Source organism: Rhinopithecus bieti, unplaced genomic scaffold, assembly GCF_001698545.2.
Source record: "Rhinopithecus bieti isolate Rb0 unplaced genomic scaffold, ASM169854v2 scaffold_12049, whole genome shotgun sequence".
Lineage (NCBI taxonomy): Eukaryota > Metazoa > Chordata > Mammalia > Primates > Cercopithecidae > Rhinopithecus > Rhinopithecus bieti.
The window spans coordinates 926,423-950,269 of record NW_016807278.1 but is presented as its reverse complement, the minus strand read 5'-3'; the positions used below and the strand labels follow the sequence as shown (position 1 = coordinate 950,269).

General features: G+C 43.9%; 1 protein-coding gene across 8 annotated transcripts in view; it reads left to right on the top strand.

Annotated features, from left to right (window-relative positions):
* The first annotated feature begins 21,013 nt into the window (after positions 1 to 21,013).
* DYRK3 (dual specificity tyrosine phosphorylation regulated kinase 3) overlaps positions 21,014 to 23,847 on the top strand; it is a 19,292-nt gene continuing 16,458 nt past the window's right edge. For 4 of the 8 annotated variants that reach the window (XR_001887139.1, XM_017880903.1, XM_017880902.1 and 1 more), the window contains exons 1-2: positions 21,014 to 21,296; positions 23,133 to 23,244. Coding sequence is in view for 6 of the 8 variants with exons in the window: in XM_017880903.1 (XP_017736392.1) it covers positions 21,220 to 21,296; positions 23,133 to 23,244 (189 nt within the window). In the remaining 2 variants the exon portion in view is untranslated. Of the gene's footprint in view, positions 21,297 to 21,326; positions 21,574 to 22,385; positions 22,480 to 23,132; positions 23,245 to 23,847 lie in introns of those variants that run through there. The other 4 variants (XM_017880898.1, XM_017880899.1, XM_017880900.1 and 1 more) reach the window with 4 other exon arrangements.

Sequence of the window (23,847 nt, the reverse complement as noted above, 5' to 3'; positions counted from 1 at the left end):
GCAGGGCAGGGAGGGGCAGGGCCCAGGGAACGCCCCTCCCCTGCCCACTGTCCCATCCCCTCACGGGCTTGGCACTGCGTCTGCGCGAGCAGCTCCGGTTTGGCACTCTGCAGCGACTTGGCCACGCCAACACCGGTTCTGTTTGTTTTCTTCCACCCCATCAACCTTAGGAACTGCTTTGAGTAGAGCTCTCTGCAAGCTCCCATTCCATTCGGTTCGGTTCAATTCAATTCCGCAAAAATAATTGAACTCAAAAACACGAGTTCAGGCTTCGGCCGGACACTCAAGCCTGTTATTCCAGACTTCGGGACCGAGGCGGGCGAATCGCTTGAGCCCTGAAGTTCGAGACCAGCCTGGGCAACATGGTGAAACCACATCTCTATAAATAATACAAAAAAAGAAAAAAAGAAAAATAATTGGGAGGCCGAGGTGGGCGGGTCACCGGAGGTCGAGAGTTCAGACCAGCCTGACCAACATGGAGAAACCCCGTCTCTACTAAAAATACAAAATTAGCCGGGCATGGTGGAGCATGCCTGTAATCCCAGCTACTCGGGAGGCTGAGGCAGGAGAATTGCTTGAACCCGGGAGGCAGAGGTTGTGGTGAGCCGAGATTGCGCCATTGCACTCCAGCCTGGGCAACAAGAGTGAAAGTCAGTCTCCAAAAAAAAAAAAAAAGAAAGAAAAGAAAAATTCAGCCGGGTGTGGTGGGCACATGCGTGGGGAGGCTGAGGCAGGAGGATCGCTTGAGCCCAGGAGGCGGAGGTTGCAATGAGCCGAGATCGTGCCACTGCACCCCAGCTTGGGCAACAGAGTGAGACTCCGTACCAAAAAGCAAACAAAAAAACCTTGAGGGGCTTTTGAATATTTTATTTTATTTTATTTTATTTTATTTTATTTTATTTTATTTTGTTTATTTGGAGACAGGGTCTCGCTGTCACCCAGGCTGGAGTGCAGTGGCGCAATCTCAGCTCAGTGCAGCCTGGACCTCCGGGTTCAAGCGATCCGTCCACTTTAGCCGGGACTACAGGCGGGCACCACCACACCCGGCTAATTTTTGTATTTTTCGTAGAGACAGGGTCTCACCTTGTTGCCCAGGCTGGTCTCAAACTCCTGAGGTCAAGAGATCTGCCCGCCTCAGCCTCCCAAAGTGCTGGGATTACAGGACAGGTGTGAACCACCAAGTCGGACCTAAATGTTTTTCTAAAAGGCATTCTATGATTAAGGTCTATTCATTGTACTATAAGCTGGAAGCCTCAGCTAGAATTTTCTGCAAGATTTTTCTCATCCTTGATTTTTAGTTTACATGGGTGGTAATAACAGTAATAGAGAATTCACTGTTGTCCCAGATTTGTCCCAAAGTCACACAGGCAGCGAAGAGAAATTAGGTTTTCCTCAAAGGGACAACTGTGTTCCCTGGAGACAAGGAGTTAAACACCTGGAATCCTGGCTCTTGGTAAATTAAGTTGCCTATTAAAATTACATTAATTTAAGTAATAACAGTAAATTATGTTTTGCATATTAAAACTTCCAAGTGTCCATTCACCAATAAAAAAAAAATCCTAATTGATTCAGTGACATGGTTGCACAAAGGAGAATTCCACACTGGCTTTCCAAACATTAGGCCTTCTGAAATGTTTGCCCAGCACCTATAGTGGCCTAGGGACCAGCCCCAATTCCTCCTAAACCTGTGACCCACTAGGCCTTTACTCTGAAGTATCCCAGCCACCAGGCCAATGTTAGAGGAGCCCGGAGGAGGACAGTGCCTACAACAGACCCCTGTACCCTTGACCTCCCATTTGGCCTTTCTTGGGATGTGCAATACATTTGGGGTCTTTTGCAGCACAGCTGCTGAGGAAGCCTCTTTCTTAGGGAACAGAGGAAAGCTATTCAGGGAATACTAAACATTTTAAGCTAGGGGAACTTTTGTATACCAGATGTCCTTGGATAAGAAAACATCAATTATAACCTAAAAATTAATTAGTGGTGGACAAGTAGGAGCCAAGACCCCAGAGGATTCTTCACCATGACATCCAGCCTCCTCCTGTGTAGGGCAAGAGCCCCCTTCTCCAGTGGGCAGAATCCCACCTTCTCTGCTTGCATCACAGACCTGCCTGCTCCCTGCTGGCTGATCCTATTGCAGGGAAAGCGGCCTGAACCTTGACTTCAGCAGGCCCTGATTCCTGAGCCTCCCATCAGCAGCTCCAGAGCCACCCCACAGGGCTCCCAGACTGTTCCCCACTGGTGGGTCTGAGCTGCCAAGTTGCAGCAAGGCACAGGACAACTATACCAAGAAAGCTGCCATTTACTGAGAAAAAGGATCATTTTCACTAATTTTACTTGACAGCAAACTGGCTGTAAATTGGATTCCTTACAAGAGTGCCAAGTATTTGGAAGCAAGGGTAAGCCAGATGAGAGATTCCCTTTTCCTTAGCCTTTCTTTTTCTTCCCTTCCCAGTGAGTCCTAATGGAGAAAATTTAGTTTAATTCATTGAAACTTTACTGGAAGCTTTCTAGTCAGGCTCTGTGATTTTTAAGACAAATTAGACACGAGTACTCTGCCCTCAAGGAGCTCACAAACAAGTGGTATTTATGTCCTCTTAAAGTCTATATGACCACAGGGTACCCAAACTGATAATTCATCCATGGCTACCTACTATTTACTCCTTCACTAGCCTTCTCTTCCCTTCTACTGAAGCCCACACTCAAATCCCCTGAAAATATGGATCATTGGCATCTATATTTCAAATGTGACCAATGGTTTGAGAATTCTTTGCTGGACCTGGATGGCTTTTCAGATGAACAGGTGTGTTCACAGCCTCAGAAAGAGTCATGATATCTTCACCCATATACAGATGATTCAGGGATATGGGATTTTTACTTTTTCAAATGTCTCCATGCCCATTGCCTCATGTTACCTTCATACCAGTGCTGTAGGCAGTTACTGTTAACCCCTTTGCCAGGTGAGAAACCTGGAATACAGAGAGGTTAACTAACTTGTCCAGGCTCACACAGTTACCTTGCATGATTTAGTCTGTGGATGATGCTTTCCAACCACTAGGAAAAAATGGATGCAATAAATGATGTCAGGACAAATGCCTATCCATTTAGGAGGGAAAGTTTACCTCATATTTTCATAAAAAGAAATTCCAGATACAGATCTAAATGTAAAACAAAACAAACAAAAACTATCACAAAACTAAGCATGCTTTTACCATATAATCCAGCAATCACTCTCCTTGGTATTTATATAAATGAGTTGAAAACGTATATCCACACAAAAACCTACACATAGTCGTTTATAGTAGCTTTATCCAGAATTGACAAGACATGGAAGCAAACAAGATGTTCTTTCGTAGGTGAACGGATAAATAAACTGTGGTACATGCAGATGATGAAATATTCTTTACCACTAAAAAGAAATGAGCTATCGAGCCTTTAAAAGACATGTAGGGCATGCCTGTAATCCCAGCACTTTGGGAGGCCGAGGCGCGCGGATCACGAGGTCAGGAGATTGAGACCATCCTGGCTAACACGGTGAAACCCCGTCTCTACTAAAAATACAAAAAAAATTAGCCGGGCATGGTGGCAGACGCCTGTAGTCCCAGCTACTCGGGAGGCTGAGGCAGGAGAATGGCGTGAACCCAGGAGGCGGAGCTTGCAATAAGCCAAGATCTCACCACTGCACTCCAGCCTGGGGGACAGAGCAAGACTCTGTCTCAAAAAAAAAAAAAAAAAAAAAAAAAAAAAAAAAAAAAAAAAAAAAAAGACATGCAGAGGCCAGAGTGGCTCACGCCTGTAATCCCAGCACTTCAGGAGGTCAAGGCGGGCAGATCACTTGAGGTCAGGAGTTCAAGACCAGCCTGGCCAACATGATGAAACCCCATCTCTACTAAAAATACAAAAAATAGCTGGGCATGGTGGCGGGCACCTGTAATCCCAGCACTTTGAGAGGCCAAGACAGGTGGATCACTTGAGGTCAGTAGTTTGAGACCAGCCTGGCCCACACCCTGTTTCTACTAAAAATACAAAAACCTACCAGCTGTGGTGGCAAGTGCCTGTAATCCCAGGTACTTGGGAGGCTGAGGCACAAGAATCGCCTGAACCCAGGAGACAGAGTGAGCCAAGATGTTACCACTGCACTGCAACTTTAGCGACAGAGCCAGACTCCATCTCAAAAAAACAAAAATCTGGAAAATTGCAAAAAGAGTAAATTTTAAGTGTTCTCACCATAAAAAAAGTATGTGAAGTAATGCATATGTTAATCAGTTCAATTTAGCCATTTTACAGTTTACATGTTTCAAAACAATATGTTGTACATGATAACTGTATACAATTTTTATTCATCAAATAAACACATAATATTTTGGCTAGGCATGGTGGCTCGTGCCTAAAATCCCAGCACTTTAGGAGGCTGAGGTAGGAAGATCACTTGAGGCTGGGATTTTAAGACCAGCCCAGTCAACATAGCCAGACCTTGTCTCTACTAAAAATAATTTTTTAAAATTAGTCAGTTGTGGCCGGTAGCAGTGGCTCACACCTATAATCCTAGCACTATGAGAGGCCAAGGCAGGTAGATCGCCTGAAGTCAGCAGTTTGAGACCAGCCTGGCCAACATGATGAAACTCTGTCTCTGTTAAAAATACAAAAATTAGCTAGGTGTAGTGGTGGGCGCCTGTAATCCTAGCTACTCGGGAGGCTGAGGCAGGAGAATTGCTTGAATCTGAGAGGTAGAGGTTGCAGTGAGCTGAGATAGCACCACTGCACTCCAGCCTGGGCAACAGAGTGAGACTCCATCTCAAAAAAAAAAAAAAAAAAAATGTAGTCAATTGCATAGAAACAAGTAGATCCAGAAAAAAAAAAAATTAGTTGAGTTTGGTGATATGTGCCTGTACAAGTCCTAGCTACATAAGAGGCAGAGGCAGGCGGCTTGCTTGAGCCTAGGAGTTTGAGGTTGCAGTAACTATGATTGTACCACTGCACTCCAGCCTGAGTGACAGAGCTAGATCCCATTAAAAAAAAAAAAAAAAAATATATATATATACACGACATGTTAAGAAAATGAAAAGATTAGCTATGGACTGGGTAAAAGATTTATATCTGTAATATATGAAGATCTGTCAAAACATAATAATAAGGAAACAACCCAATAAAAATTGAACAAAAGATTTGAACAGGAACTTCACCAAAGAAGCTAGTTAAATGACAATTAGGGACATGAAAAGATTCTCACCATAATTAATCATTAGAAAATGCAAATAAACACAATTAAATACCATACACATTTATTAGAATGGTTAAAACAAAATCAAAGGCCAGGTGTGGTGGCTCATGCCTATAATCTCAGCACTTTGAGAGGCCAAGATGTGCGGATCACTTGAAGTCAGGAGTTTGAGATCAGCCTGGCCAACATGGGAAACCCTGTCTCTACTAAAAATATATTACCAAAAAAAAAAAAAAAAGTGCTGGGGGTGGTGGCGGGCACCTGTAATCCCAGCTACTCGGGAGGCTGAGGCAGGAGGATCCCTTGAACCCAGGAGGCGGAGGTTGTAGTGAGCCAAGATTGTGCCATTACACTCCAGCCTAGGTGACAGCGAGACTCTGTCTCAAAAAAAAAAAAAAAAAATTGACAATATTAAGTTGTGGCAAGGATGTGGAACAACTGGAACTCTTAGGCATTGCTGGTGGGAATGCAAAATGATAAATAACTTTGGAAAACAGTCAGGTGCCATGGCTCGTACCTGTAATCCTAGCATTTTGGGAGGCCAAGGCAAGTGGATTGCTTGAGCCCAGGAGTGGGCAACATGGTGAAACTCTGTCTCTAAAAAAACTACCAAAAAATTAGCTGGGGATGGGGTGAGCCGGTGGCTGAGGTGGGAGGATCACTTGAGCTCAGGAGGCAGAGGTTGCAGTGAGCCATGATCCCACCACTGCACTCCAACCTGGGTGACACAGTGAGACTTTGTCTCAAAAAAAAAAAAAAAAAAAAAAAAAAGAGGCCGGGCAAGGTGGCTCATGCCTGTAATCCCAGCACTTTGGGGCCGAGGTGGGCGGATCATGAGGTCAGGAGATTGAGACCATCCTGGCTAACCCAGTGAAACTCCGTCTCTACTAAAAAATAGAAAAAATTAGCCGGGCGTGCTGGCGGGCACCTGTAGTCCCAGCTACTCAGGAGGCTGAGGCAGGAGAATGACGTGTACCCGGGAGCCGGAGCTTGCAGTGAGCCGAACTTGCCCACTGCACTCCAGCCTGGGCGACAGAGCGAGATTCCATCTCAAAAAAAAGAAAAAAGAGAGAGTNGGCTACCCCTGCCCACAGGGTGAAAACAAATTTTTTCTAAAAAAAAAAAAAAAAAAAGAGGCCGGGCAAGGTGGCTCATGCCTGTAATCCCAGCACTTTGGGGCCGAGGTGGGCGGATCATGAGGTCAGGAGATTGAGACCATCCTGGCTAACCCAGTGAAACTCCGTCTCTACTAAAAAATAGAAAAAATTAGCCGGGCGTGCTGGCGGGCACCTGTAGTCCCAGCTACTCAGGAGGCTGAGGCAGGAGAATGACGTGTACCCGGGAGCCGGAGCTTGCAGTGAGCCGAACTTGCCCACTGCACTCCAGCCTGGGCGACAGAGCGAGATTCCATCTCAAAAAAAAGAAAAAAGAGAGAGAAAGAAAACTTGTGTTCATACAAATCTGGACATAAATCATACTGAGGCTTTTTCATAATTGCCAAACCCTAAAAACAATTCAAATTTCAAATGTCATATATACGGGACAAAGATTACAACAAAAAAGGGTAGCATCACTGTGCTTTCGGGTTAACCAGTCCTTTGCTGGTGAATTGGATGTCGGGGGAAGGGGAGCTCTTATTTAGAGTGCTTACCCATTTCTGCAGTGTAAATACTCCTACTATGGCCTATTTCAAGTTAGGTTTAACAAACTGCAGCTTGCAAAATTCTATTTAACAATCAGCTTGACCAAGTTATATAATCTCTCTGAGCCTCAGTTTTCTGTAAAATATGAATGGATAAAACTGCCTGGCCAGGCACAGTGGCTCACATCTACCTGTAACCTTGGTATTTTGGGAGGCTGGGGCAGGAGGATCCTTTGAGCTCAGGAGTTCGAGGCTAGCCTGGGCAACATGGCAAAACCCTGTCTCTAAAAATATACAAAAAATTAACTGAGTGTGATGGCGTGAACCTGTAGTCCCAGCTACTCGGGAAGCTGAGGCAGGATAATTGCTTGAACCCAGTAGGTCGAGGCTGCAGTGAGCTGAGATAGCATCACCGCACTCCAGCCTGGGCCACAGAGTAAGACCCTGTCTCAAACAAAACAAAACACAACAAAACTGTCTAACTTCATTGTAGTGAGGATTAAATGGAATAATATGCATCAGACTCTTAGCACAGGGTCTAGCAGGTAGTAAACACTCAAAGGGTAGCTATTATTATATTGATTGCTTAGGCCTTAATATAGAATACTCAGCTGCTTAAAGCAGAGAAAAAAAACCAAAATCATACAACCGGTGTCCAAAGTCTGCAGCACATGAAATAGAACACTCTAAAAGATCATTATGATAGTGATTGGTTGGAGGTTCTGAACAATTTTCTCATGTTAAGCTTCTCCAAGTCCTGAGGTAAGGAGGGAAACAGAAGGGTTTCCAACCATAATGATGGATTCTGGCTTTCTAGTCAATTCTTGCTCATTTGCATTGGGAGACAAGAAAGAAAAACTTTTGAGAATACATGGCCAATGAGAGTGGAAGAGGCTCTGAAATCAGGGAATCATCTGTTATTGCTGTATGCAGATATGTAGCTGTTATGCATTATTCCCGGGTTCAAGGTTCTTAAACCTTAGAAAAGGTTACAATTTTGGCAATTTAAAGTGTGGTCCTATTTCATTTAATCTGGAATCACGGGACTCATTCTGTTTTCACCCACATATCAGCCACAGGGCTTGGTCATAGTTGCTTCACAAATGCCTCTGGACTTGAATTCCACATTAGAGCTCAAAGGTTCCTCAAGAGCTCCTAATCCCAGGATAGCAAATAAGCTTTATGTACCATGTCAACTCTCCCAGGTTGGTACCAGCTGACTAGAGAGCCATGCTGAGGATTCTGAAGCCAAATCTGAGGAGCTGAGAAAAGAAGGTTGTAATTAAAGGGCATGCTGTTTTCTCGGCCCCAGAAGGGAAAGTGGTGATGCATAGGCTGTTTATTGCCAATGATACCCTAATCCCACCCTTCATGTACAGCAGAACAACCTGCAAGTCAAAAGTAGAGACCCAGGATAAAAAATAAAAGTATTCTAAAAACTTTTAGATAAAGTCATGGGTAACAAAGCTTTCATGGATCATTGTGGGAAAAGTAGCATTTTCTTTCTCTAAACTTTGAGGTCAGATCATGATCTTCTAAAGTATCTTTTAAAAGTATTCCTTGGGTGCTGGGTGCGGTGACTCACACCTGGAATTCCAGCACTTTGGGAGGCCGAGGTGGGAGGATCACCTGAGGTCAGGAGTTCTAGACCAGCCTGGCCAACATGGCAAAACCTCCATCTCTACTAAAAATACAAAAATTAGCTGGGTGTGATAGCGCATGCCTGTAAAAAAAAAAAAAAAAAAAAAAATTTGAGGCCTCGCTGAAAAATTTTCAGCCAGGTAGGGAGTCAAACTTTATACTTTTGATATAGATATCAAGTTGTCCCACAACCATTTGTTGAAAAGACTACTTGTTTCCCCATTGAATTGTCTTGGTAGTCTTGTCAAAAATCAATTTGCTGGCCGGGCATAATGGCTCACATCTGTAATCCCAGCACTTTGGGAGGCTGAGGCAGGTGGATCACTTGAGGCCAAGAGTTTGAGACCAGCCTGGCTGATATGGTTTGGCTCTGTGTCCCCACCCAAATCTCACCTTGAATTGTAATAATCCCCACGTGTCAAGTGTGGTACCAGGTGAAGATAATTGAATCGTGGGGGCAGTTCCCCCCCCATGCTCTTCTCTTGATAGTGAGTTCTCACACGATCTGATGGTTTTATAAGGGGCTTCTCCTTTCACTCGGCACTCATTTTCTCTCCTGCTGCCCTGTGAAGAGGTGCATTCTGCCATGATTGTTAGCTTCCTGAGGCCTCCCAAGCCCATGCAGAACTGAGTCAATGAAACATCTTTTCTTTATAAATTACCCAGTCTCAGGTATTTCTTCATAGCAAAATGAGAATGGTCTAATACACTGGCCAACATAGTGAAACCCCCTCTCTACTAAAAATACAAAAATTAGCCATGTGTGGTAGCATGCGCCTGTAATCCCAGCTCCTTGGGGGACTGAGGCATGAGAATCACTTGAACCAAGGAGGCGGAAGTTGCAGTGAGCTGAGATCGCACCACTGCACTCCAGCCTGGGCAACAGAGCAAGACTGTGTCTCAAATAAATAAATAAATAAATAAATAAATAAATTAGCCATAAATGTGAGGCTTTATTTCTGGATTCTCAATTTTATTCTATTGATCTTACACCAGTACCAAGTGTTTTGATTACTATAGCTCTGCAGTAAGTGTTGGTATCAGAAAGCATGATTCTTCCAACTTTGGTCTTCTTTTTTAAGATTGTTTTGGTTATTCTTGGTCCCTTGAATTTCTGTATGAATTTTAGGATCAGCTTGTCAATTTCTGTAAAGAAGACAACTGGGATTTTGATACAGATTGCATTGAATCTGTAGATCAATTTGGCAAATATTGTCCCCTTAGCAATATTAAATCTTTCAATCCCTGAACATGAGATCTCTTTCCATCTATTTAGGTATCATTTTATATCTTTCAATGATGTACTTTTTAGTTATTTGCTTAAATTTATTCCTATTGTCTTTATTATGCCATTGTAAAATGAATTGTTTTCTTAATTTTATTTTCAGATTGTTCATGCATGCATGTAGAAATACAATTGATCTTTGTGTATTGATCTTGCATCCTACAGCCTTGCTGAACTCATTTATTAGGTCTAATATTTTTCAGTGGATTCCTTATGATTTTCTACAAGTATAGATAGATACAATGTGACAGATACAAGATTATGCCATCTGCAACAGTGCACTTTAAGAGGCCTTTCAGGTGATTCTTATGCAAGTTAAAGTTTGAGAAACATCACATTAATCTCATTTCTTTCTAAAGTTCCAGCGAAACTAGACTCCCATTGAAACTCTTTCTTGTTTCACTTAGATACTGTATCTGTAAGCGGTAAGCATGTAGGCTTTAGTGTAGAAGCAACATAGTGTGGCATGATAGCATAGGAGGGCTAGGAAATATAAATAGCAATGTATTGGCAGCTGTGACTTTTCCAACTACTATTCCTTTAATTTTTCAAAACTGCTGCCTCAGTGCCATACTTCCACTGTTAGAAGACAAGAGGGCCAAAAACATCATAAGTAAAATTTAGGGATATGAGAATTTAAGTAGTATACCAGATGATTGAACAATTCCAACTGTTAGGTATTTATCTATAGTGGGTTGAATAGTGTCTCTCCAAAATTCGTGTCCACCTAGAATCTCAGAATGTGACTTTATTTGGAAACAGAGTCTTTGCAGACATCATAGTTAAGCTAAGATAAGGTCAAACTGGATTAGGGTGGGCCCTAAATCCAATGACTATTGTCCTTATAAAAGGAGGAGAGGACACACGGAGACAGAGACAGAAGAACGAAGACCCTGTGACAATGGAGGCAGAGACTGAAGTGATGTATCTACACGCTAAATAATGCCAAGGATTGCCAGCAGCCACCAGAAGCTGTGAGAGAGGCACAGAAGATTCTCAGAGTCTCCAGAAGGAACCAGCTTTGCCAATACCTTGACTTTAGACTTCTGGTCTATTGAAGGAAAGGCCATGTGAGCTCACATGGGGAAGGCACCCATCTGCAAACCAGAGGCGGGCCCTCACTAAGACCCAACCATGCTGGCACCTTGATCTCGAACTTCTAGCTTCCAGATCTGTGAAAGAATAAATGTCTCTTGCTTAAACCACCCAGTCTATGTTATTTTTGTTGTGGTAGCCTGAACTGACTAATATATACATGCTGTATAATTTCATTTATATGAGGTTTAAGAACAAGCAAAACTAATCTATGATGGTTGTCTCTGGGATGAGATAATTAACTGGAGAGGGGCACAAGGGAACTCTCTGGAGTTATGGAACTATTCTGTATCTTGATTTGGTGTATGTTGCACAGAGGCACACACTTGCTGAAACTCATCACAATATGCATTTAAGAGCTGTGCATTTTGCTGGGTATAAAATTTACCTTAAAAATTGGTCAATAAAAAATTCAAAAACTAAAAAAAAAAAAAAGATTTAGGGAATAAGATTGTATGCACTTGAGTAGGTGTGAGGTTATGTGAGTTTGTAAGAGGGAAAGAGGAAAAGTTATTTAGGATGATTTTTCTAAGATTAGGTTTCAAGTCTAATTTAAGGAATTACAGCTGATGATTTTATTCCTTCCATGTAGTATTAAGATTTAACAAATAAAATCATGAAGTGCCCAGTTAAATTTGAATTTCAGATAAACATTGAATCATTTTTTAGTATATTATATTCCAAATATTATAGCGGACACACTTATACTAAAAATGAAACATTATTTATCTGAGATGTAAATTCAGCTGGGCATTCTGTATTTTTTTCTGGCACCCCAACTATACACATTCTAGTCATACGGTGGGGATATGCTGAGCTTGTGAGGTCCAGCCCAAGAAAGGCAGATAGAGCCAAAAATAAGAGGACTATTTAGGAAAAGCGGATGGAAGCTGTTAAGTTTCTGTAAAGGGTACAGATTCAATGACTGTGAGCTGAGAACATGATTCTTTGTGAGTGAAAAACAAAGACAGGCAGGAGAAAGACGGGGCCTCCATGGAGATCATGGGGTGTGGATGAGGATCTGGTTCCTTCTGTACATCTAGCAAAGGGCCTTGCCTATAAAAGATATTTGTTAAATACATTCTGTTTGATTTTGATGCACACATCTGGAGGAAAAGAAGCTGAAACTGTGGTTTCTGGATCACTTCAATGTTGATGGTATTTCCTAAGATGTTCAGGTAGTTTACAGGTAAAGCTATTTGGGTTTTTTGTTTTATTTTGTTTTGTTTTGAGACAGAGTCTTGCTCTGTCACCCAGGCTGTAGTCCAGTGGCGCAATCTCAGCTCACCACAACCTCTGCCCCCTGGGTTCAAGCGGTTCTCCTGCCTCAGTCTCCCAAGTAGCTGGGATTACAGGTGCGTGCCATCATACCCAGCTAATTTTTTTTTTTTTAAGTAAAGACGGGGTTTCACTATGTTGGTCACGCTGGTCTCGAACTCCTGACCTCGTGATCCACCCATCTTGGCCTCCGAAAGTACTGGGATTACAGGCATGAACCACTGTGCCTGGCCTAGCTATTTGTTTAATCAAAGACTGTATGAGTGTAGGCAATGTCTTGCAGTATCATTGTTCTTTTAGAGGCTGGATTTTAAAAAGTCAGATTTCCTTTCCAGTTCTCTCCAGTTCCTAGGGCTATGACACCTCTGGGGAAAGATGATATGAGGACGTATTACTCTTACTTCAGTGGACCTTTCTTGATCTTCATGTTCAATATTATTAAGGAGCACACACTGGATAAAACTAGAGTTCTTTAAAGGTGTCTCCCTCATTGAAAACTGTGATTTTCTAATTCAGTAGTGGTATCTATATCTCAGGAGAGCAGCTGTGGAGCTTCCAGATAGCTGAACGCATGGAGGTTCCTAGACAGTGGCACGCCCAGAGAGGGCATGGAATCTCTGCACTGCTTCCCCGATGCCTCACCCTAGGCATCTCTTCATCCGTATTCTTTGTGATATAAAACAGCAAACATAAGGCTGTGAAGATACCTGTGAAGAGTTCTCATCCCTATTGTAAGCCAACGAGAATGCAATTGATATGGTTTGTCTGTGTCCCTGCCCAAATCTCATCTTGAATTATAGCTCCCGTAATCCCCATGTGTCATGGGAGGTAGCTGGTGGGAGGTAATTGAATCATGGGAGCAGGTCTTTTCCATCCTGTTTTCATGATAGTGAGTAAGCCTCACAAGATCTGATGGTTTTATAAAGGGGAGTTCCCCTGCACACACTCTCTTGCCTGCTGCCATGTAAAACATGCCTTGCTCCTCCACCTTCCACTATGATTGTGAGGCCTCCCCAGCCATGTGAAACTGTGAGTCAGTTAAACCTCTTTCCTTTATAAATTACCCAGTCTTGGGTATGTCTTTATCATCAGCATGAAAATGAACTAATACAGCGATTTGACAGAATGTTCTCATTGTGGAGTCTTTATTAGACACAGGCTAGCATGAGTTAATGCCACTTAAAAACCTGCAAGGTACCAATGCTCCTGGGAGGGACAGCAGATTTGATCCCTAAACACTGGTGCAGCTGAGCTTATTAGAGGTTTTCCAGACATTAACAAGAGGCTGTGACAGTACTGAGACCCTGAAGATGGTGAAAAGGAGCCTGGAACCTGGAGGCCACCGACTTTTACAGGATTCTGGAAATCCTGGTCTTAATCCAAAGCTAGGATACAGAAAGATATCCTCTCAAATCCCTTTACCTTAAAGCATAATTTTAAAAATTGGATTGGTATCAACTATTAAAACCATCACACACAAGAAGAAGAGAAGAAGAGGAAGAAGAGGAAGAAGGGGAAGAAGGAGGAGGAGGAGGAGGAGGAGGAGGAAGAAGAGCAGCAACAAATGTCAGAGCATCAGAAGAGAGAGCAGCTCCTGGAGCTCCAGACAATAAAAGCCAAGGGGGGCCTGGAAATCCTGAAGGAAAGAGGCTGATTTCCAGGGCCCAGTGGAGACATATTTGCTAATCTCTGCAGTTCCTGCAGAGGTCTCAACCTAGGAAGGTTGTGTGTGTTTCCAGGCTTCCAGGACAAGAGCAGGCTTTTCTCTTAAATAGCAAGCAAGTAAGCAGCAAGCAAACAAACAAAAGTGAAGGGTTTCTCAAGCCAAGGTGACCAGCAAGTAAAATGTTGGGAAAGTAGGACAAATTAAGACAGAGATGTCCATTATTGGGGAATAGTTTCTAAAATTCTGCTGACATCGGCATCCTTGCTGAGAGTCACTAGTGTCTGGCATGGGGAATATGAAGATTATTAACAAATAATCAAGGAGTCAGACAGACCCATGCCTACATCATTCTAATCAATGCCCATGGAAACACCTGAATTTTCCTCCAACCCAGATATTTGCTCATCATTATTAGAGAAGGGGCTGAACTGGACAGAGGAAAGGGCGGAGAGGAGGACTTCCAGCTTGAGACTCCCCAGTCCTGCAGACAACTGGATCTACCCTGCTTTGAGACAGTGTAGGGATCATTAGGATTTTTTGGAATGTCTCTTGGGAGCCTTACCCTTATACCCCAACTGTTCCCACTAGGTGCTCAACCAAGCCTTTCTTCCAGGCACATATGGTTGTCTCCATGAATGTAATCTAAATAAAAACAATATTCTGCAACTTCTTACATTTCCAGCTTAGTTTTAACAACCCTAGGAAAGGAACATGTTTGACTGGAACACCCCCAATCCAGCTTTTATTAAAGTACAGATAGGTGAATGAAATTTGAGCATTAGGAACACAGAGGCATGGTGGTAGGGCCCCTAGCTGCTGGGCTCTAATGATCATGCATGAAAGTACTTCATGAATTGTTTTACAGAGCTTGGGGGCCATTTTTGAGGCAGAGGGGAACCTGTCTTCTATCATTTGGGTGACATGGTGAGATGCATTTCAAAGTCTGTTGTCCAGGTTTTTGAGACTTTGGAATTTTAAAGACTTCCAGTAGCCTGGTGACCCTGATGTGGACTTACTGGACACAGATAAAACTGATTTCCAACACCTAGCTGTAGTGAATATCTGTTGTTTTTTCTGTACCATATTCACTTATCTCTTTTTTGGGAACTTCTATAGCAACTTTCCTCTGAAAGTCACTGTTTCCCTAACTTTCTGTCCAATATGTTTCTACTGCTGGGTCTAGGAGCCTCAGGCCTGACCATTCAGAGTATTACGTTTTCCTGGCTGCAGATTTGGTGTAACAATGGGCTCAGTCAAAGCCAGTGAATTACAGTGAGACTGTGGGATGACTGAGACAACTTTTCTACTGAGTTGAATCTGGAACTGCAGTTGCCATCTTGCTTGCACAAAAGAACCCTGAGAATGAAACTAGCATGTTGGAATACAGACACAAGAAATGGAGATAGGACAGGCACCCCTTATATCCAAATTTGGCTTTAATGCTTTTAAAAAAATACTGTAAAAAAAGTATATGGTACATTTTCTTTTCTTTTCTTTCTTTCTTTTTTTTTTTTTTTGAGACAGAGTTTCACTCTTGTTACCCAGGGTGGAGAGCAATGGCACAATCTCTGGTCACTGCAACCTCCACCTCCTAGGTTCAAGCCATTATCCAACCTCAACCTCCCAAGTAGCTGGGGTTACAGGCGCCTGCCACCACACCTGGCTAATTTTTGTGTTTTCAGTAGAGATGAAGTTTCACCATGTTGGCCAGGCTGATCTCGAACTCCTGACCTCAAGTGATTCACCTGCCTTGGTCTCCCAAAGTCCTGGGATTACAGGTGTGAGCCACCGCGCCCAGCTGGTACATTTTCTTTAAGCAGTTTTAGGTTGATACTTGCAATAGAAAAAGCCCTAACCTGTATACTAGGTCATTGAGAGAGAACTAGTTCCATGGCCCAAATGCTGTGAATAGAGCAGGTATAGTGGTTTTCTAAGACCTTCCAAGAGCCAGGTGACCCAACAGGACTTGGTCTACACATGAGTGATTTCCAAACTTGGCTGATGAACAACAGCCACAATAAAAAGATAAGCAGGTATTCTTACTAAGAAACTGTTCATCATTAGATTTGGTGGGATGGAGGGTAGGCATAATTGGTATTTTTCAGAAGTTCATTTATTTATTGCTGTACCCCAAAGCTTAATGGCTTAAAGTAATCATTTTATTTGCTCATAATTCTCAAGGGGCTGTTGATTTGGGCGGGGTGCAGCCAAGAAGTTCTCCTGCTAGCTTTGTGTGGTGCTCTCATGTGGCTGCTGTCAGCTGTCAACTCAACCGGGTGGCCTTTCTCACTTGTCCGGCAGTTGGCATTAGCCGAGGACTACAGAAATACAGCTCAGACTTGTCCACATGGTGGCAGCATCTAAGAGAAGGAGAGCAGAAGCTGTAAGGAGGTCTCCTGAGGCCTCAGCTCCTAAATCACATACCACCAATTCTGTCACGTGTTATTGGTTAAATCAAGTCACGTGGCCAGTCAGCTTCAAGAACCAGGAAAATAGTTTCTTCCTCTCCCTGGGAGCAGCTGCAAAGGATGTGCCATGTTTAATCTATTACAGTAGCCAAGGTTCCTAAGCTTTAATGCAACAAATTACTACAAATTTAGTGGCTTGAAATAAGGCAAATTTATCTTACAGTTCTGGAAGTCAGAAGTCCCAAAATTAAGGTGTAAGCAGTGATTTGTTCCTTCTAGAAGCTCTAGAGGAAAATTTGTTTCCCTGCCTTTTCCAAAAGCTTCTGGAGGCCACCTTCATTCCTTAACTCATGGCCCCTTCCTCCATCTTCAAGACCAACAACAGCATCTTCAAATCTCTTTCTCTCTCTGACCTCTGCTTCCACAGTCACATTTCCCTCTCTGACCATCCTGCTTTCCCCTTCCATCTTTTTTTTTAGATGGAGTCTCACTCCGTCACCCAGGCTGGAGTGCAATGGCGTGATTTCTGCTCACTGCAAACTCCGTCTCCTGGGTTCAAGTGATTCTCCTGCCTCAGCCTCCTGAGTAGCTGGGACTACAGGCACACACCACAACGCCCAGCTAATTTTTGTATTTTCAGTAGAGACGGGGTTTCACCATGTTGGCCAGGGTGGTCTTGAACTCCTGACCTCAGGTGATCCACCCACTTCGGCCTCCCAAAGTGCTGGGATTATGGGTGTGAGTTACTGTGTTCGGCCTCCCCTTCCATCTTAAAAGGACCCTTGTGATTACAGTGGGCCCTCTCAGATAATCTAGGAAAATCACCCCATCTCGAGATCCTTAACTTCATCACATTTGCTAAGTCCCCTTTTGTCAAGTAAAGTGACATATTTACAGATTCTTGGCATTAGGATGTGGACATCTTTGGGAAACTATCATTCTGCTTACCACCTTCAGAATCTTAAATCAAGGGAAACTATGTTACAGAATTCAAAGGATCCAGTGGTCTAGCCTGGCTAGCCTCCCAGGCTCAGGGAATATAGGTAGAATGCAGGCAGTTAAGAGGCTGGGTCTTTCAATCAAACAGACCAGGGTTTGAATTGCAGTTCATCATTTATTGGCTGGGTGACCTTGGACTGTTTTCTGAAGTGTAGGACGGAGATAATACCCATCTCACAGGACTACTGCGAGTTTTAAATGAGCAAATATGTTAAAGTGTTTCAGATGGTGCTTGGAACACAATAAATACTTAGCAAATAGTAAATGATGATTAGAAAGACTCCTGGTTTGGTTTCAAGATTTCAGAAAGGAAGCTTCATAGGACCCCTCAGGGCTATAGGTGGAACTGGTCACGCTGACTTAGGAGGAACAAGTGGAAAAAGATGGCAAAAGTTTTGGAAAAGAAAAATAGGTGAAGGGTTTGGGATAATAAGGGCAATCTTCAGGGTTTAGGAGACACAGAACTAACTGTGTATAGTAGTGGAAGAGGCCGTGCTGTAGTGCAGCACTGCAGGCATGGCTTTTGTTTGCTGTGTTAATAAGGGGCATTTTTCAAATCTTGGTAGAGAGGGGAGGGCATAAGAACAGGAGATGCCTGAGGCATAGAAGAGAGACAGTTTTCTGAGGCTCCAAAAAAATAAGCCATGGCTTTAGTGTTCCAGTGAGCTAGATGTCAGTGTTTCTGAAAAAAAAATAGCAAGTATGTATTTCAGGAACACAGGTGAATTTGAGGTTAATATAGCTTGGGGAAAAGAGTAAGTTTCACTGGTTCTCTCCAAAGGATTTTTTAAAATATTTTCGGCCGGGCGCGGTGGCTCAAGCCTGTAATCCCAGCACTTTGGGAGGCCGAGACGGGCGGATCACGAGGTCAGGAGATCGAGACCATCCTGGCTAACATGGTGAAACCCGTCTCTAGTAAAAAATACAAAAGAAAACTAGCCGGGCGAGGTGGCCGGCACCTGTAGTCCCAGCTACTCGGGAGGCTGAGGCAGGAGAATGGCATAAACCCGGGAGGCGGAGCTTGCAGTGAGCCGAGATCCGGCCACTGCACTCCAGCCTGGGGACAGAGCGAGACTCCGTCTCAAAAAAAAAAAAAAATTTTTTTTTCAATTCTGTGATGCACATGTTGCAGTAGGCATTACGGCACATTTTGCTGTACAGAAATTATACCAATGAAACTTGTTCAAACTTAACATAACCTACCAACAGCTATTTTATCACAAAATTCCAGGTAAATGTGGCCACAGGGATATTTTCTTAATCTCTGCATTTGAAACTTTGATCACATTGTGAATGTCCCAATGGGTTTTATGATCCTGGAATAGTTGCATTTTTTTGCTGCTGTTTATTTCCTTAGTCAATGTATTAGAACTCGCAAGTACCTTATTTTGCAGATGTCTTAGGACTGGCTTCAAAGGACAGACAGGCATCTTATATGACTTTTGACTAAATCATGGTGGGTAAATCTGACTTTAACTGCATGAAGAATGATAATGGTGATTTTAAACTACTCTTGAATGAGGCTTTGGAGGGGAAGAAAGGGCATGAATGATGTGGAAGCTGCTTGGGAGCTGGAGGGGACAGGGCCGCGCTCAGCAGGGGTGTGGAGGCTCCTTTCAGATCCCTTATGGGACGTTAACCCCATCATACAGGGGCTCTTTGAAGAAACATTGGGTCACTAAGGTCAGAGATTTATGTAGCTCCAGCACCCTCAAGGAGTCCTCTTTCCCTTGACCATGGGAACAATAGGCTAACAACAAAGGAGGCCTCTGTAATTCCCACCTTAGGAGCAAGAAAGAGAGCAGGAACACTTCCACTTGGCTCTGGAAGATGTGTCTTAGACACAGACTGAGGATGCAATCGTCTCACGAGCAGTGATTCAGGATGAGGTAAGAAATCATGTGGGAGCAAGTCTCATTCAACTGTTTAGGGAGGGCAGTACAGTGGTCTGAGGTGTCCACATAAGTACTGAGAACGGGGATTATTTAATAGAATTTTACAATCTTAGAGCTGGAAGGGATTTCAACAGTAACCTCGTCCAATCTTTGCGTTGCCATGGAACTCTTTCCTCAAACAAAAGCTTCATAAGAGCCCAAATACAAACCCCTGTGAAAGCAGAATTGCTCTGGCTGCAGAGTGGGGAAGGGGAGACAAAAGAAAAGTTTATTTACAAAATTAGAAAACTTTAAAAAATAATCATGGAAGAAAACTTTTTTATTTCTATGCATATCATAAGGCTAAAGTAACATTGATCACAAAAAATAAAATTCCCCAAACCAATAGATTCTTTTTTTTTTGAGTCGCCCAGGCTGGAGTGCAGTGGCCGAATCTCGGCTCACTGCAAGCTCTGCCTCCCGGGTTTACGCCACTCTCGTGCCTCAGCCTCCTGAGTAGCTGGGACTACAGGCGTCCGCCACCTCGCCCGGCTAGTTTTTTGTATTTTTTAGTAGAGACAGGGTTTCACCATGTTAGCCAGGATGGTCTCGATCTCCTGACCTCGTGATCCGCCCGTCTCGGCCTCCCAAAGTGCTGGGATTACAGGCTTAAGCCACTGCGCCCGGACACCAATAGATTCTTATATAGAGTGAAGCGACTTTGGCTCTTTAGGGACATTTTTACTTGGAGTCCTGAGAACAGAGAATATAACTTTCAGTCACAAGGAAATGAGCCTTGGATGGGAATTTTTAAGATTTATGGGAATTGTACTATGCTGATTTGGGACAATGAGCGTTTTAGTCCCACCAGGTGGCGCCCGCGTTCGGCATTCCGAGAACGTTTGGTGTCTTCTGCACTCCAGAATCTGGACAGTCCGACCGCCTCGTGCTTGGTGGGTTTACAAGCTCTGGTTCTTACCACCTATCTTCCAGGATTTTTTTTTTTTTTTAAACAAACAAACCCACAAAACATGACTGGATGCCACACTCAAGAAAACACTTGTGTTCGGGTGTTTTAACCTCCAACGATGGAAATCTGCTTAACATTGGTGTTTCTAAGGGGTCTCAGCATCAGAAAAGGAAAAAGACACATATACACGCATTCTAAGGAAAAAGTCAGGAAGGGCCTAGCAGGCGTCCTGGTGCGGCAGGAGGACGGTTAGGCGTTAGAAGCTTCTAGTTCAGGCTTTGCCGCTTTGCTGCTTCACGTTCATGAGGAAGCGAAGCTCCTCTGGCCTTAGTTTCCTACGCTGTCTTCCCGTCTGTGGCTGACTGTCGCAGGGGAGTCAGACAAAGGCCCAGCTTCTATTCTGCATCCCAGCTAAGTCTGTAAAAGACGAAAGTCGTCGGGTACCTCGGGTTACTGATATCAAATGTTCATAAATGGAGGCATCGTGTCAATAAATGGGTTATTATTGCTTTCTTATGTAACTCACAAACCCCCGGAGGGTCGTCCCCGTGGTGGGAAAGCCTAAAACAATACACATATGTTTTCTTTAATTTAAAATTCATATTGAAGCGGGAGGTTTTAGAACTTCCAGGATGCAACATGCTACTTAAGGGACCGCGGACCGTGAGGGGCGGGCAGCCCTTCTGAGATCGCGGGCTGTTACTTTCACCCCTCCTTCGCCGGACCCCTCTGTCCGTCCGCAGCTCGCGCCAGGGAACCCGAGCCGCCTAGGCCGCGGGCTCCTCGCCTCCAGCCTCCCGCCTCCCGCGCCAGCGCTAGCACCGGCTAGGAGCGCCGCGTGGCCTGGACCGGCCCACGGGCCCCGCCCCCGTGCGTCAGCGCGTAGCTGCGCCGAGGCGTTTCCCGGGGGCGTGCCGCGGTTGCTAGGCGACCAGGCCGCTCCCCCTCCCGCCCCTGCAGCTGCGTCTCCCCACTACCCAGCCGGGGCCGGTTGGGAGCGAAGGCGCGCTGAGCTGCAGTGTCTGGCCGAGAGTCCCCGTGGGAGCGTCGCGCCGCGGAGGAGCCGTCCCGGCGTAGGTGGCGTGGCCGGCCGGACCCTCCAACTGGCGCCCCTCCCCGCGCCGGGTCCCGAGCTAGCAGATGGGAGGCACAGCTCGCGGGCCTGGGCGGAAGGATGCGGGGCCGCCCGGGGCCGGGCTCCCGCCCCAGCAGCGAAGGTAACGGCGCCGCGGGGTAACGTGCTGGAGGCGCCTCAGGGAGCGGCTGGCGCGGGCAAGCGAAGCTTGGGGGCGGGGAGGAGGTAGAGTGAGCCTTCAGCAGGAGAGACGAGGACAGGGGTCTGACTGCCTCCCCGGGACCTCCCCCCACCTCCTCTCCGTCAGGGCCCCTCCCCCCACCCCTGGCTCACCGGGGCGGGGAGGGGCTAGAGCGGAGTTAGAGCAAGAAGAATTTCCACCCCTGGAATACCCCTGAAACCCTCGATCGGGGTATATGGTAAGGGATTATGAAAATCTAGGACTTTTTGTGGGGCTTTTTAGTAAACGGGGAGAGACCGGGAGCGATACCTTGGAAAGAAGCCCTGTTGCTTAGAGCGGATAAGCAAGGGCTGAACTCTTGGGGTTTGCTGTGAGGGGTGCGGTCTAGCTTCGGATGTGCAGGTTGTGGGCTGTGCTAGGTATGGCTTTCTCCGAATCCTATTTTGAGAGATTCCCCACCTTGCGTTGTATTTTACACCTCAATGGAGAGAAGAGACCCCTGCTCCCCGCTTTATTTGCATGCAGACTCTTGTTAATTTCTCCTCTGGCTGTTAGTCACTAGGCAATTTTGCACGTTTTCTTTTTCTTTATAAATGTGGACGCCTGTCCTGGTTTGTTTTATCAGGCTTATGGCAAAGGGTCAGTCACATTCGGAATATTTGGTTTCTGTCGGTGAAGCCGTTCCCTGTTAAAAATACAAATAATTCTATCAGAATGTGAGCATGTTTTAAAAGAGCATTCCAAAATATTTGTAGGGATTTTCACCTTTATATTTTATAACACATCTATAAAGAAAACTCTAGAACGAATTTCACAAAACAGTTTTTAAAGGTGACCAGAATATTCCAGGATATTTTAAAAGACATTAAACAAATTATTCCTTTGCAACATCGTCATTGTTATATTCATAGTGTATCATGTAAAATGATACAATGAAATGCTGATGTGTGTAACTGGGAAATCCGTGTTCTTGGTAGCAGATGAAATACATTATTCAGGGCCATCTTGTGGATTAAATAAATCCTCTCCGTCTTTTGTGTTCCCTTGCAGTGGCGGAGCCACAGTGTTAAAGAACAGAGAAGTGATCCTTAATCATTTAGAATTTTGCCTCCACCATTCACCAGAAAATGAAGTGGAAAGAGAAGTAAATTCAGTACATTTTATATTTTAGAGCATCCTTTTAGTGTTTGCTGTAGTACTTAACTGTATTTTTCTACAAGTGAGGTAGATGTAAGTAGGTAAGCAAGTAAATTAATAAAGAGAAGACAGCCTTAAAAAGGCCTTTTATTTCTTGCCTGTAAGACCCAGAAGTGTATAGACTGGAGCTAGTCTTCCCATTAACATGGGGAAGACAGGCTCAGAGGAGAAGGTAGCACAGCCAATGTTAGAGCTGAGATTAGAATCCAAGTCTCTGACTTTGAAAAACTATTACCTCTGTTAGTTTTTTTCTGGTCTTTTTTTTTTTCTCTGTGAACTTCAGATTCAAACTAGACTTTATTTTCAAGTAGTAAGTTATTATGAGATCCTCCTGATAGTCCTTATTATTTTTAACAACATTCAGAGAGACTTGTTTCAACTATTTTAAAATAAAAACCTAGAAATGCTGTCCTTGAAAAACAAAAGTTGGATTTCCTCTCTTCCTCTTCCAAATACCCCAGTTGTTTGTATTCAGTGCCAAAATGTAGTGTAGACTTTTATTTCTATTACTGTTCCTTGTAGCAGATATGAAGCAGTTAAGATACAGGATTTTATATTCCTCAGTTACTGACAGATTTTATCTGTAATCCTTTCAACTAGGTTGGGGGATGGTGTCTATGATACCTTCATGATGATAGATGAAACCAAATGTCCCCCCTGTTCAAATGTGCTCTGCAATCCTTCTGAACCACCTCCACCCAGAAGACTAAATGTAAGTAAAAGAAGTAATTCTTTGTACATGAGTTTTTTGGAAAGGAGGAAGTGCTACTTAATGCTTAAGGTACACTTACGTATCACTGACTACCAGACTTTTTTTTGTTTCTTTTTGATTCCTCTTGACTTTGAAATAACAATGTCTGTGGTCCAAATTTAGCTTTTCAGAATGATTTCAATTTGAAGCTCACCTTTTTATTTCAGTTTCCACTGGGATAAATATATAGCACTAGGAAAAAAATAATATGCTACTTTTATGTAGGTAATGCTTATTTTTGTATAGGATGATATACACCTAGTATTACAAAGGCTCCTTTTAACAAAAATAAGAAACAGAAAACATCTCGGAATTCATAGATCTGCAGGGTTTTTTTCCCCCTGCACGATGGAAATGCAGTCTTCATTTATTAGTATGCTAAAGAGAAACATTTTATGGATAGATGGTAATTAAGACAGTTTGGGACTGCGACCTTTTGCTTTTTTTTTTTTTTTTTTTTTTTGAGACGGAGTCTCTCTGTCGCCTAGGCTGGAGTGCAATGGCGTGATCTTGGCTCACTGCAACCTCTGCCTCCCAGGTTGAAGTGATTCTCCTGCCTCAGCT